The 15,772-nt window shown below is 40.9% G+C and overlaps 1 protein-coding gene across 6 annotated transcripts in view; it reads right to left on the bottom strand.

Annotated features, from left to right (window-relative positions):
- Positions 1-15,772, bottom strand: part of RERE (arginine-glutamic acid dipeptide repeats) — a 407,198-nt gene that overhangs the window by 130,589 nt on the left and 260,837 nt on the right. Inside the window, exon 1 of one of the 6 annotated variants that reach the window (XM_065935821.1) lies at positions 13,546-13,686. The exons of the other annotated variants lie outside the window; for them this stretch is intronic. Within the exon in view, the coding sequence (XP_065791893.1) occupies positions 13,546-13,571 (26 nt within the window). The 5' untranslated portion in view covers positions 13,572-13,686. Of the gene's footprint in view, positions 1-13,545; positions 13,687-15,772 lie in introns of those variants that run through there. 6 annotated transcript variants of the gene reach the window in all.

Here is a 15,772-nt window from a genome sequence, read left to right as displayed (position 1 = left end):
GCTACCGAAGAAATCCCCAATACTAAAACCCCACAAATACTTCATAAATAACTCCTTATGTCCCACTTATTTGTATAAAAACAGAAGACTAAGAATTGTTAATACTGCTAATAATGACACAAGTGAGAAAAAAAATGTTGGGGTCTCTTAGGAGCCAAAGTGAGAAATCTATTTCTCTCTTTTATGTCAACGAAGGGTACTTATTAATGAGCAGACCGAAAAGCACAAAATAAAGCAAAGAATTCTTTAAAATTAAAAATCAAATTTTACAAAAAGGTATTTATAACATGCATTTTTTAAACATTAAGGATTCCCAGCAAGAGATACAACAAAGTTGTATTTCAGCAAGATTAGGATCCAAGGTAAACAGACAAGATAATGGCATGAGCCTACCATCTCCAGAAACTCACAGATAGAGAATACATTGCAGAAATATTTTTAAGTCCAAGAGAAAAAGGTAGATAGTGATATACCTTATTAAAGAAAACTGGATGCATCTAACATAAAAACTGTCAGAATATGAACTAAAATGAAGAGAAAAAGTAGTGCTTCCTCCTGGGAAACTGCCAGTATTCAGCTAGATCTGGAATCCCCGGAACATCTCAGCCCTTCCTTCTCCCAACAGAAGCCAAGCTCTGTGTTCAACGGTCCTCGGCTGCCAGTTCCCTGCCCGACTGCTCCTTCTGAGGTCCCCACCTCGTGCCAGCAGGTGACATTCTGCCATGAGTAATGGACATCTACCTCCACCCATTCTGGAACTGTCTAGTACAGAAACTGAGATTTCATCCCTTTTCTGTATTCTCCCAGTATCGAATACGGTACCTGTCTGACATTACTACTCATTCAAGGCAAATGGGAAATTCCTTGATTACATGAGTATTTCTACACTGCTAGAATGCACAACTTGATAAAAATCACCAGAATTATTTAAATGCAATATCAACACCATGTAGGAAACATTCAGTTATCTTATGCTGACTACTACATTTTTCCTTTTACTTAATACAGCAAATCTCAAACTTTCTGGTTTTAGGTAACCTTTACATTCTAAAGTTATTGAAGTCTTAAGGAAGCTATATTTTTGAAAAATTTCAAAATATTTGCTTATTTATTTTAGTGTAATAACAGACTTATAACACATTCTTATGAAAAACAATTTTATTTAAACAAAAAACCAATGAAAATAGAGGCACTGTTTTACATTCTCACAAATCTCCTTAAGATCTGACGTAATAGGAGACAGCTAGATTCTTGTATCTGCTTCCACATTCAGTCTGCTGCAATGAGTTCTTCTGATTAAAGTATATGAAAAAAAATAACACTAATCTCACACAGATACATAACTAAGAAAGGAAAGACCATCTGACTAGTCTTTTTGACATTATGGATATTCTTTTTGATACTACACCAAAACTCAACATGAGACTGTTACTCTAAAACCTTATCAATGATTTTTTGGACTTTTGTATGTTAAAATCTTATTGGTCTTTGAATGGATTTTCCACTCATGATCTTGTCATACATTTGTTAGATGGAAAACAGTCAGTCAAGAAGCTCCAGTACTTTTGCCAACTGATGCAAAGAGCTGACTCACTGGAAAAGAGCCTAACACTGGGAATGACTGAGGGCAAGAGAAGGTTGAGGATGAGATGGTTGGATAGTATCATGGACTCAACGGACATGAGTTTGCGCAATCTCTGGGAGACAGTGAAGGACAGGGAAGCCTGGTGTGCAGAAGTTCATGAGGTCGCAAAGAGTCAAACACAACTTAGCGACTGAACAACACAAAGGTTTGCAGATCTTCCAAATATTAATAGATATTTTTTTTAAATCACATTTATTAGTATTACCATACATCTCGTAAGAAAAGTCTGTTAATGTATAGAAGCTGTTAAGCTCAGAGTGGTGGGTAAAACTTTTTCTAAATTCTATTTATTATTTGAAAGCTCCAATCTCGCATTGGGAAAACAGCTGTTTTCCTTAAAATGGCAGGTTCACCAAGATCATGATCAAGAAAATGTCCACCAAGTACCCAAGGGAGTAACCACAGTCTATCAGTTATTCTTTCAAATAAAAATGGTGTTCCATGAAAGAAGTGGCTAGTTAAGTTTTGGACTGAAACAAACAAACCGAGTCCTCTGGTATGCACCTTCTGGTCTTTCATGTTGCTTCCCATTTCATCATAAGGAACTCAAGGGCAGGATCTGATAAAAGTAATAACGAGGCCCACAAACCAGCTTTGAGAGGAATTGTTATTCATATCATACATTATGAAATTCAGAAAATTCTGGGGGCTAACTAATTACGAAGACTGAGTTGTTTCCTGTTTTGTATTACCTGTTACGCTGTTCACTTACACTTCTTCACTCCAGCCCATCAATGTGAAATATTATACTTTTGTTGAAGAAAAGAGATGTTCACACATATAACTTGATTTAGAACTCTGACACTGTTACACAGAGAAATTCACAGGAAGAGAATGGATGCTGCATCCACATTAATGGAAAACAAAGCAAAGTTTGCAGCCACTTTCTGAGGTCATGGGGACTAGGATTAACCTGAGTGTAGAACAACAGATGCTTTTGAACTAGGGTGCTGGACAAGGCTCTTGATAATCCCCTGGACTCCAAGGAGATCAACCCTGAATATTCATTGGAAGGACTGATCATGAAGCTGAAGCTCCAACACTTTGGCCACCAGATAAGAAGAGCCAACTCACTGGAAAACACCCTGACACTGGAAAGATTGAAGGCTTAAGCAGAGGGGGCCGGCAGAGAATGAGATGGTTAGATAGCATCACGACTCAATGGACATGAACCTGAGAAAACTCCGGGAGATGGTGCTTGACAGAGGAGTTTGGCAGGCTGCAGACCATGGCGTTACGAAGAGTCAGTATGACTTAGAGAGTGAACAACTGATCAACAAGAACAACAACACTGTCCAGTGAATGTTCACTGGGATAAATTCTTAAAAATATGCTGGCGGCTAAAACTCAAAAGGGTCCTAATCGAGAAAATGACAGTTTAATCCTTCAGTAGGTAACAATAGCTAATATATAAGTAATAAATCTCACATGTAGGTGATGGATACTACACATGGAATAAGAAACCAAAGATGGAAGTCATATCCCAGGATAATGCAAGACACATCGATGTACATCTTTATCTTTGACTCAGGGTTTCCCCTCATATTACCATAAATTTAGGTAACTTATACTTGTATACCCCTTCACAAATCACAGCTTTGTTGTGGAAAAAGGGCTTGCGTAACTCAACGAAGATATGGGCCATGCTGTGTAGGGCCACCCAAGATGAACAGGTCACAGCGGAGAATTCTGACAAAACGTGGTCCACTGGAGGAGGGACTAGCAAACCATTCCAGTATACTTACTGTGAGACCCTCATGAACTGTATAAAAGGACAAAAAGATATGACACCGAAAGATGAGTCCCCCAGGTCTAAAGGTGCCCAAGATGCTACTGGGGAAGAGCAGAGGAGAACTACTAATAGACCCAGAAAGAATGAAGCGGCTAGGCCAAAGTGGCAACAACGCTCAGTTGTGGATGTGCTGATGATGAAAGTAAGATCCAATGCTGCAAAGAACAGTATTGGATAGGAACCTGGAATGTTAGGTCCATTAATCAAGGTAAACGGGAAGTGGTCAAGCAGGAGATGGTAAGAATAAACACTGACATCTTAGGAATCAGTAAACTAAAATGGATGGGAATGGGGGAATTTAATTCAGATAACCATCTTATCTACTACTGTGGGTAAGAATTCCATAGAAGAAATGGAGTAGCCCTCATAATCAACAAGAGAGTCTGAAATGCAGTATCTGGGTACAACCTCAAAAATGAGAGAATGATCTCAGTTTGTTTTTCAAGGCAAGCCATTAAATGAACGAATACTCATTTGAGGAACTGCTGCTGAAGCTGAAACTCCAGTATTTTGGTCATCTGATGCGAACAGGTGACTCACTGGAAAAGTCCCTGATGCTGGGAAAGATTGAGGGCAGTAGGAGAAGAGAGAGTCAGAGGATGAGATGACTGGATGGCATCACCGATGCAATGGACATAAACTTAGGCAAACTTCAGGAAATGGTGAGGGACAAAGAGGTCTGGTGCGCTACAGTCCATGGGGTCACAAAGAGTCGAACGCGACCGGGCGACTGAACAACATAGTTGTATGACAAATACAAGAGAAATAATAATATTAGTTACTACTTACTAAGTGCTCTCTATGTCAGGCACAGGCTTTCCTGGTGGCTCAGTGGTAAAAAATCCACCTACCAATGCACGAGAATGTGGGTTTGATCCCAGGGATGGGATGATTCCCCTGGAGAAAGAAATGGCAACCCACTCCAGTATTCTTGGCTGGGAAATTCCATGGACAGGGGAGCCTAGAGGGCTACAGTCCGTCGGGTCACAAATAGTCAGACATGACTTAGAGACTAAACAAACACAACAACAATGCCAGGTATACATTATTTCATTATTCCTTGACAACTCTATGAGGCAGTAACCAGACTTAATAGATAATAGTAATGGTAGTAATTGTAACATCAGTAACGAAACTAACAAACACACTGAACACTTTCAATGTACCAGGAATTTTGAGCTCAGCAAATTTCAGACATTGTCTTATCTAACCTTATGGATGATGACCCTGTACAGTAGGTGCTATTACTACCTGTCCAGATAAGGAAACTGAAGCTAAGAGAGTTTATAAATTGACCATGATTACACAGCTAACAGGTTGGAAAAACCAGGATTCAAATTCAAATTTAGCTGATTACAAAGTCAGAGCTCCACATTCCATATGCAGAGTGATTAAGTTACTGAACCAATATTACACAACTAATTATAAACAGAATTACTATGAGAAGACATAGCACTTTCCATACTTCAATTCTATGTTCATTTCCAGTATCAAACTAAGACAAAACATCAAAAAGCGTTTCTTAAATCTACAAATCATGTTAAAAGAGAAAAATCCATCAAAGTTCAAGGTCAACTTACATAACATTGTCAAAATGGCAAAATTATAGAGATGGTTGCCAGGTGTCGGGAATGGTGGGAGGAGAAAGGAAGGAGTGGAATACTTGTGATGACAGAACAGATCCTGATTAGGACTGTGGTGACACAAAGTTACACCTTCGGTAAGATGTGACAGAACTATACACACGCTGTACCAACATCCCAGGTCTGGGTTCTGACGCTGCCCTAGAGTGCTATACATACCCACTGGGGATGTCAGTGAAAGGTACATGGGAACACTCTTCCTGTAAAACTAAAAAATTAAAAGTTGTTTTAAAACAAAAGAAGAGGTTAACCGAATGGTGCATCACAGATAGACTATGGATAAGAAAGAAAGCCAGACATGAAAAAGATGAACAAATAACAGATAGAGTCCCTCAGAAGAGAAAGTAGAGGGTCTTTCCTGGTGGTCCAGTGGCTAAGACTCTGCATTCTCAATGCAGGCAGCCCAGGTTCGATCCCTTGTTAGGGAACTATATTACACATGCCACAGCTAAGATCCACTGCAGCCACATAAATAAATATTTTAAAAATAAATTTTTAAAAATATACTGCAAACAGCTAAAAAATTACTGAAGAAATAATGCCATAGTTAATAAGCAATGAAATTCATATTCCTTTTTTTCTTTGTATTTACTAGAGATGCCTGGTGTGGGGTCATTCTTTTTGAGACATACTTAGCTGTGAAGCACACTACAAAAAAAAAAAAATCCACCATCCTCACCAGAAAGAATTTCTCTGTGCCACTAATGTAAATAATATACATATTTCCAAACAGCTGAGTTTAATTCCCATTATTCTACACATCTTTGCTCTGGAATATGAAAAAATAGTCCCAGAAGCCAAATTACAACAATAATGGTAAGTCATTGTGTTTAGTCCTTGAGTTTAAAAAAATAGAAAGAAATTCATTGTATATGAAATCTGACACAAAAGAAACTGATGTGACAAAGCAGTGTCCATGGCAACTACAACTTAATATTTCAGTCCTCTTCAGCTGCAGTGGATTAAATAAAATGACAAGATGTTCCCTTTGAAAAGTAACCTGTTACCATGGAAACGTTTTAGTCTAAGAAGTAAACAGGGAATGGACAGAAAGGAGCAGGGAGCCTGCGACTGAATATCAAACAGGGAGAAGCATCTATGCAGAGGAGATGAGGCGGGGTGCCTGGCTAGATGCAGGAAGCTCCTTGAGAAGAGCACACCGGCTGTAAAAAAAAGAGCTGCTGGGACAACACCACGCCTTCCCCCCCAAAAAAGGGACGCTGTGAGGAAGGCCAAGGTCTGTGAATGTTTGCTTAAGATCCCCAAATATCTCTATGTGATCATGATGACTGCTTAAGACAAGAATCTGCATCTACAGATGCAGGAAAGAAGAGGGACAAGAACCTGGGGTCCTGGGGAGAAGACACAAGCTGGTAGAACAGAGGCCTTAGACAGGCAGCCTGTGTGGCTACTTTCCATCACAATCCAAACCCAGAATATAATGCACGGCCGCCCCCTGGCACATTCCCCAAAGGCTGGGACCAGTAACTCTCAAGTCAGACCCTGCTCTGTGGCTGGTGCTGTGAATGAATGAAATCACAGTGCCATCTTCCTTCATCCATCCTTCAGATCAGAATGCTCAGACAGTAGATCATTCTCATCTTTTCTGGAGGGTGTCAAGCTGAACAGGAAGACTGACATGAAATCAACAGAAGAAAGACAACAGAATCTCTAGCTACTAGCTCATTCAGAAAGTGACTACAGAGATAGGCTACGAGTCCAGAATGAAATACATCAAATTTTAGGAAATCAAAAGACAATTTACCAGAATCACTTCTCAGAAAGGTGGTGGGCAGGAGTGAAAAAGGACTGATAAGAAGGAAGACTACAACAGCATGCTGGGTGTCTCCGATTGCTTCAGCATGAATGCATATTTTTAAAGCAGTCTTTCCAGTAAGCCTGAAATTTCTTTGAAGTCTGACATAGTTTCTTTAAAAAAAAACATGTAAATTTTATATTCTTGTTGTTGTTTTTGTTGTTGTTCAGTTTCTACATGTCTGACTCTTTGCTGCCCCAAGGACTGCAGCACGCCAAGTTTCCCCGTCCTTCACCATCTCCCAGAGTTTGCTCAAACTCATGTCCATTGTGTTGATGATGCCATCCAACCATCTCATCCTCTGCCAATTCCTTCTCCTTCTGCCCTCGATCTTTCCCAGCATCAGGATCTGTTCCAATGAGTTGGCTCTTCACATCAGATGGCCAAAGTATTGGAGCTTCAGCTTCAGTATCAATCCTTCCAATGAATATTCAGGGTGGATTTCCTTTAGGATTGACTGGTTGGATCTCCCTGCAGTCCAAGAGACTCTCAAGAGTCTTCTCCAGCACCACGATTTGAAAACATCAGTTCTTCAGTGCTCAGTCTTCTTTATGTCCAACTCTCACATCTGTACACAACTACTGAAAAAACCATAGCTTTGACTAGACAGACCTTTTTCGGCAAAGTGGGGTCTGCTTTTTAATACACTGTCTAGGTTTGTCAGCGCTTTCCATCTTTTTTCAGTCTCCTCTTTCACCTTCATTTATATTCCACTCCATGACATATTACCATTCAGTGTAAGATCCAAAAACCTGAGTAAAATCATTGTGCTCTGCATGTCCCCAGGATGCCCCATGATTTGAGCACCTGAGTCCAGATGCCTGGGTGCAGGGGGGAGCATAGACTTTAGAGTCAAACAAAGCTGGACTGAAATTTCACTATCAAGATTCTGTCAGCTCTAAGTGTAATCTTCAGGATACAATTCAATCTCTCTGAGCCCATCTATGAAATCAAATTCATAAAGGCTACTTTGCAAGGCTGCTATGAAAATGAAAGATGATCCATGAAAAGAAGTTGATACATGTCTGTCACACAGGAGTCAGGACTATTATTAGCTGCAAGCACTGGCAAGAGTGAGAAAGGGAGGCAGTTCCTTTATTAGGGGTTCCCAAAGCATCACTGACCTCTCCCTCAGTCTCTGTCACAGTCAGGATTTTATATTTCACTTGTGTAATTATTTCTCTTGATGGCTATCCTGACTGAAAGCACCATGTGGGTAGGAACCAAGTCTGATTTTAGCTCAACTACTACTTCCCAGAGCCTTTGGCACTCACTAAATTTTGTTTTATTAGAAATTTTATTAAATAAAACTTTATTAAATATTTATATAAAATTAAAATTTTATTTTAATAAATGACTCCAATATTTTAACTGAACTATCATTTAGCCATGAAAGTGAAAGTGTTAGTTGTTCAGTTGTGTTTGACTTTTTGAGACCCCATGGATTATACAGTCCACCAGGCTCCTCTGTCCATGGGATTCTTCAGGCAAGAATACCGGAGTGGGCAGCCATTTCCTTCTGCAGGGGATCTTCCTGACCCAGGGATCGAACCTGGGTCTCTCGCATTACAGGCAGATTCTTTACTATCTGAGCCACTAGGGGAGCCCCTCATTTAGCTACTAAATAGCAAATCAGTGCTTCACTGGAAGTTAAAATTCATTTGTGAGAGTATACTCCCCTCCCAAGCAAATTAATCTAAGGCTTGATAAACTTTCCAGAAGGAACAAAAATCAGGATTCATTCAAAGTAAATTAGTCAACATTTCGAAGAGTCAACATTTCAAATCCATACACAAATGCAAAGGTCAAGACAGGAATTCATTAAAATCCAGAATCATAATATTTGAAATTTTCTCTGATGGAAGCTTCCTAAGAGGCCCCCTGATCCCAGCCTTCTAGCTGAACAGAAGAAACCAAGGTGGAGGAGATAAAGGTGCTTTTTTTTTTAAATAGATTCCCCCTAAATATAATTTAAAATTTAGAACCAAGAATTTAGTCACTGGCTAAAGGAATAAGAATTTCCATGCTGACAACAAGATGCAGTAAATATGGCCTCCACACAATAATATGAATATCAGGAAAACACTGGTAAAAAATTTTTTTTAAATAACATGTGAGACAGTGCTACATTCAAAATGGATAACCAATAAGGATCCACTGTATAGCATAGGAAACTCTACTCAAATGTCGGGTAGTAGGCTGGATGGGCGGGGAGTTTTGGGGGAGAATGAATAACATATATAGGTAGAGCTGAGTCCTTTTGCTGCACATCTGAAACTACCTCAACATTGTTCATCAGTTATACCCCAACACAAAGTAAAAAGTTTAAAGTCTGGGGGGGAGGGGGGAAGGATCAGAATACTAAGAAATGGGAAAAACATAATCCCAGAATAGTATCAGTTTTTTTTAATGGAATAAACTTAGATTAAAGAAAAAAAATAAGTGAGAAAGGATCTAGTTTCAAATCACTACCAAGAACCTTGTTCCACTGTCTAAAGTTCTTATTTGTCTGATCCACCCCTCAACCCCCACCAGGCAGCATATCTGTCCACAGCATGTGATTCCACCCTACCTCAGGCTCCTCGTGGGTTTTACTGTCATCATCTCCTGTGACGATGTGAAGGAAACAGATGTAAGGACCACACTCAACACACACCCAACACATACACACAGACACACACACACACACAACACACACACGGCAGTTCAGAAAACAACTTTATTTTAAAATCCCACCATAATTTTTAATGAGCAGTATTCAAAGATCAAGTCTATTTCCTGACCAAAAATGGTGCTGGCTTTCCATACACTGATATCAAACTATAATACATAGGAACAGAGTGTCCCCAGAAAAAGAGAGACTTTGGACCAAAGAAAATGTGTCTACGACACACATCTGAATGTCTCTCTGTTCCTCCTGGGAAGTCTCTCGAAAATGCTATTTTTTAGAAAAGGACCATCCCCTGTTCCTAGTCACTGTAGTGGTGTGAATATGGGGATGGAGAGGCAACAGTGGTGGCAGCTATGGTGACGACACAAGTATTAGCCTACACACACTCCTCCCTCTTCATTACAGAAATTGGTAAGAAAAGAACAATGTTTAATACTGCATGCACCAAATGCTACATGATATGAAAGTAAAGCCTTTTTTAAAACTTTAAGAAGTATGAAGGAAAACATTAACACCTAAAGAGTCTGGCCAAACATATTGGTCATTCATTTAATTACCATAATTGCTAACACAATTCCTCAGATGGTCTTAATCGAACATGTTGACCAACAACTACAGATGTTGTTAAGCTAACCATACCTACAAAAGATTGGAGACTTGAACTTTGAATTAATAACAAAAATACACTGAGCAATTATGTGTCAGGCACTTTCATATGGCTTGCTTCCAATCTTTATAACAACTGTGAGGAATATTTACCCCCATCACCCATGAGAAAACAGAAGTTCAGTTTAACAAATGTCACTTACTAAGTAGAATCTGAACCGTATCATTCAGCTCCAGATGGAGTTTTCTCTCTTACCACAGACGCCACTCATTTAATTCAGCATATTCATGCCAGAGGCCCATCTCAGGCACTCTACAGTCCAGTAAGGAAGACAATCAATCAAAGAGTCACAAACAAACATACAGTTCAGAGAACTCTGATAGAAAGTCTAATTATCCCAACTGAATTAAAATGAACTGTTTTAGTTTAAATCCAAAGTTTCACAGAGCATAAAGAGATTCAATACATTTTCTTTCAGATTTGCTTTAAAGATATATTCAAGAACCTGACTCCTTGCCTGTCACAAACTGCTCAGGGCAGATGACCATCAGTTTGGGAGGAGATTCACAAACACACGTATAATTTCAAATCTCCCTTTTGCCCATATCTGTTCTTTTTACTCTGTCAAGACAAGATGCTTTATAGCTTTAGAATGAATGTTTTTCTGTTTGAAGGACAACTTAGTTCAGTAATGACCAAAATATAAAATGAAAAATTAATTCAGAAGGAAAAAGAATCAGGACCAACAAATAACTGAAGATTCACAGACAGAGTGGATATCAGGTCCCAGGTGTCAGGGTCTTTCGATTAATTCTTAGGCTAACACAACAGAGTCTAGCAAGTGGTCAAAGGCAGGAATCTATCATAAGCAGATTCTCAGGCTCTACAAAATTTATGTTGACAGAGGAACACTTTAAATGTAGGGATCAACCTCTGACTCTGATTCAAGATGCTGACGTGATGACAAGAAAAGCTAGTAACATGGTAATATTTGGGTGAGTTTTTACTTTCATGTTCTTCTGGAAACATACAGTGTCTTCACCAGCATCCCTGATATGCAGCAGGATGGGAACAGTAAGTCATAATGCAGCTCACCAGCCTCCTTTCCAAGTCCACACCACCCAGGGCTGAGACAACAGCCCCAACAAGGGGACAACTCCCTGTGTATTTGCACCTTCACCTCCACAACCACCAGACAAGTCTCAGAGCAGAAGGTAGCTGGTCAGCAAGTAATCTCCCAAAAGCATTTTCCCAAGATGGGAACATGTGGTACAAATGCATACCACATAAGACAGTGCTCTAATGACTGACTTCAGTGGATTAGAAACAGAAATTCGACTGTTAACAATAGAGGGTCCCCACAGATCCCAGTAGTTACTACAAGACCTTGTGGTCTAATAAGCTGGCCACACACGAGCTCCACAGACCAGCGACCAGCCGAGTGGGAGGACCCAGACAGAGGTTGTCTGGCTGCCCCTATGGCTTCTTGTACATATCTGATCTGCCAAAGGTAAAAAAAGTTTAAGGAGAATTAAAGAACCACTGACAGAAAGGCAGTTCCGCAACTGTTTTCCTAACAAGTGTTCCCCTAATTCAAACAGTGGATTTTCTGAAATGAGGCAGAAACTTGAGTCCTGCAGGGCTCCCACATGTGAAACACCCAACAAGGCTGAAGCATCCAGCTCTTTCAGTTTCAAGAATGGGGGACTCCACACTCACAGGATAGGTGCAAATGGAAGAGTAGAGGTGCTTCTAAGAGAACTGAAAGACAGCAAGTCCCTGAAGCAGTGCTACCTGGGATGGGGAAAGGTCAAACTGGCCATCGGCCCCCAATTACCAAAACCAATGACAGACCTCAAAGGAATGGGGAAAGAGAGTTAAAAACGGCAGGTAATAAATGCAATAACCCTAAATCATCCCTCCTTAATCACAACCCCAAAGTGAAATTGCTAGGAGCCAGGTTATACCTCAATAATATTTTTGTGAACTGGAATGTACTGTCAGCCCTCCTAAAACCCTGCCACCCAAACCAGGGCCTCCTCACACAGGCATTAACCATGCACAGCTCCACGCTCACATAGGAGGAGCTCACATGGAGAATTTCTCCATCACCGATGAACAGGACAGTCTTCCCGTTCCTACGGGAGTCTCTCATCTGCACGGTCTTCTCTGTCCTATGGTTCCTGTCATCCTCACAAAGGCACAAAACTTAAGTGTCACTTCAAAATTTTTTCCAACTTCTATCAGAGGGAAAAAGGGCAGAAGAAACAAAAAGGGATGATTGATAAAATTCAAAAAGTTCTTATCTACTTAGGTCAGAATTCAACTTGTCCTGTATCTGCTTATCATGACTGGCTCCTTAAGTCAACAATAGTGAGAGCCATCCGCCTTGAGCCTGGTCTGAAAACAGGACGCACAAAAAGGACAACCACTCCTCAGAGGAAAGGCTGGTGCCCAGGGCCGTCAAAGAGGGAGCACAAAGCCTGGCCTTGTCGATGCTTCCACCTTCTCAGGCAGTGACTCCTCCTGTCCTCCTTTCCTACAGAATTCGAAAGTCACACAACAAAATACACATAGAGAACAAATGCCATCTTTTCCAAAAACAAAGATTACAAACAAAAAACCTGGAACCTCAATTTCTAACACAAATGTCACTGAGTATGATTTTTTTTTTAATTGCCAAGAAATTTTCCACTAGCTCCAAAAGAAAGAATGGATTGCTTCCTTTGGAAGCAACAGAAAATACCATGCCATAACCATTCATTTCTTTAAAAATCCATTTTAAGCTGATACTGTTGCAACAACAATCTAAAACCTGCATATGTCAAAATGTACGCACTATTTCAGACTTTGGGAAAAACTCGCCAGAATTATAATTTGTTCTGGCAAACAGGCTCTCAATCAAAACAAGTTCCACCCACCTTCAAAGCAACCAATAGCTGCCCACCTACCACCCTCCCTAAAACATCCAAACAGAGCGGCTCTTGGGCCCAGGCGTCCCCACCAGCCACACACAGCCTGGCAGCCTGCAGGTCTGCTCTGCAGGTGCCGAAGGTGAACGGGCTCCCCGCAGCAGGGACTCAGTGAGGCTCCCTTTAAACCGGCACCAGAGAGGAAGGGGTGAGGGAAAGGGGAAGAGGACAGAGATCTACGACACTCTACATCTGCTTCATGCGTCTCTGAGCAGACCCCACTCTCAGCTCTGATCGTACACTCTGCACTACCACCTACACGGCCAGCCAGGGCTGAATGCAAGGCTCTCAGAAACATGCACTAGGAATGATGAGATGATTCATACACATCCTCAGAAGTGAGAGACGGCAGCCCAAACCATCACACTCCTTCGGGGAGGCCAGAGAGAGAACGCCTACCTGCAGGGGCTGAACGGATCATCCATGACTAAGAGAGGCTCTGGTGAGTCTAGCTGTGTCCCTGCACCTCCACTTACTGTGGAAACTCTGCCCTTTTCTACTCTCACAACTCAAAATGGAGGCACATGCGGTCTGAGAGCCCTCGCAGAGCTCGCACTGAGCTTGTGCTATGACCTAAGCCTTCACGCAGAACGCAGAAACTTCCCCCCACACTGACAGGACTGAGCATGTGCTGTGACCCTCCCTCATCCACACACTGTCTCTCCACGCAATCAATCTCAACCCTGCTGTTTCCGTAAATAAAGCCCAGCCAACAGACTGCAGCTTCTCCCGCATACCAAGCTAGTGTGCAGGGAAGTGGGGCCGCGGGAAGGGGATCCCAGACAGCCAACCCCAGGGGCCTCGCCGGCCCGCCACCCACAGGCTGCAGACAAACACCCTGCGCTGTCTAGACAACAGTAAGTTCTGTTTGGTCTTTAAAAAAAAAGAGAGAGAGAGAGAGAAATTATGGTTTTAAATAGCAAGATGAAGAAGCAGAATTAAAAAGCACAGATATGCATGACTATACATGAGACTAATGAACAGAATACTGGCATCTACCTAGAAACAGAGTAGCGACTACATAAGGGAAACAACCCCACAAATTTCTTGTGGAAAACTGTAAACGTTTGGGGAAAGGATACATGAGCAGTTCTGGCAAGTTCTGGAGTACTGGGCATCATTGCAGCCACAGGCATAGAATGGACAGTATAGCCGCAGAGCGGCTCAACAATACTGGATTTTATACAAAGAGAATAAGCTCCCTTAGATAAGAAGTTCTAAAATTGTCTAAATAAGACATAAAATATCTCCTAAAGTGACACAAACCCAACCAGGGGTACTTAACAAAAGGAATGTACTGCTAACAATAAAAACACCACAAAGGTTCAATTCAAGAGGCCAACGAACACCCAGCCACCTAAAAAAATCTCAGTTTAGGTCTCTTGATTCAGAACTGGAGGCAAGTCTTTGGAACACTGCCTGTGAAGCAAAATTCATGTAAAAATTTAATCAGAAGCGATTTCTAAAGTTGCATAGACATACTGAGCACTAAAAAGTATCCAAGTCTGTACCAGCCCAGACGTTTTTTGTTAAAATCCTGAAAAACACATTTTATGCCTCACCCTTGACCTTCACCTCCAACAAAAGAAAAGCTGGGCTGTCAGTCATATAAGAAATGCTAGTTCTGGATGTGTATGTGGGCTTAGTTTCCATTTGTAAACTAAGAAATGATTCTGCATGTTATTACTTAGTTATAATTTAAAAGGAAAAGGAACACCATGAAACTCCCCCAAATTTATAAAGGACAAGAGAGGGTAGGAAAGAACAGTGCCAATTCTGTTTGCCATTAATGTAATAGAGTGTGGAAAAATTAAAAGCTGCTTAAAAGGATATACAGGGTCCTCAAGATTCCCAAAGTAAACGCAGGATCCATTCCATTTCCTTGGATCTCCTGTTTATGCTTTCAGATAAACTGAACTGAGACTAGGATTAAATTAAAAACTCTTGTCATGCTAAGAAAATTATAACACGAGAATACACTTAGACAAGTTTTACCTTTGACCTACAATGTGAAGCAAGTATCTACAGGTTGGAAGATCATCTTCCCTACGGGTATGAAAGATAACATGTCCCCCAAAGTATGTGCCTAGAAACTGCCTAGAGAGAAAAAAAAAAAAAAAAAGCCTTCTAAAGACAAGAGCAACTGAATTAAAACTCAGCTGTGCATTTAATCTCTAAGTCATGTTCAACTCTTTGCAACTCCAAGCCTGCCAGGCATCTCTGTCCATGGAATTTTCCAGGCAAGAATATTAGAGTGAGTAGCCATTCCCTTCTCCACAGGATCTTCCCAAACCAGGGATGGAACCCAGGTTCCCAACATTGCAGACAGATTCTTTACCGACTAAACCACAAGAGAAGCCCCATAAAAGCTCCTAAATTGCTTACTTGAAGAAATCAAATAAAATAATGATTTAATAAATTCATCATTACTCTGAAAAACCACGGAAACCATTCCACAGACCACAGCACAAACCTCAAACTGAGTCTGCGGAAGACCCAGCTCTAAGTTCAATCCAACCTCAGAATATGGAGTCAGCCCTCCTCCTCAACAGAGAAAATTAAGGAGCCCTGAGACCTGAAAAGTAAGTAAGCTAATGCACCCCTTTTAACCACACATTTCAATTCT

The sequence above is a fragment of the Muntiacus reevesi genome, chromosome 5 (genome assembly GCF_963930625.1).
Source record: "Muntiacus reevesi chromosome 5, mMunRee1.1, whole genome shotgun sequence".
Lineage (NCBI taxonomy): Eukaryota > Metazoa > Chordata > Mammalia > Artiodactyla > Cervidae > Muntiacus > Muntiacus reevesi.
The sequence above is the reverse complement of the archived record's forward strand: the minus strand, read 5'-3'. Positions and strand labels throughout refer to the sequence as shown.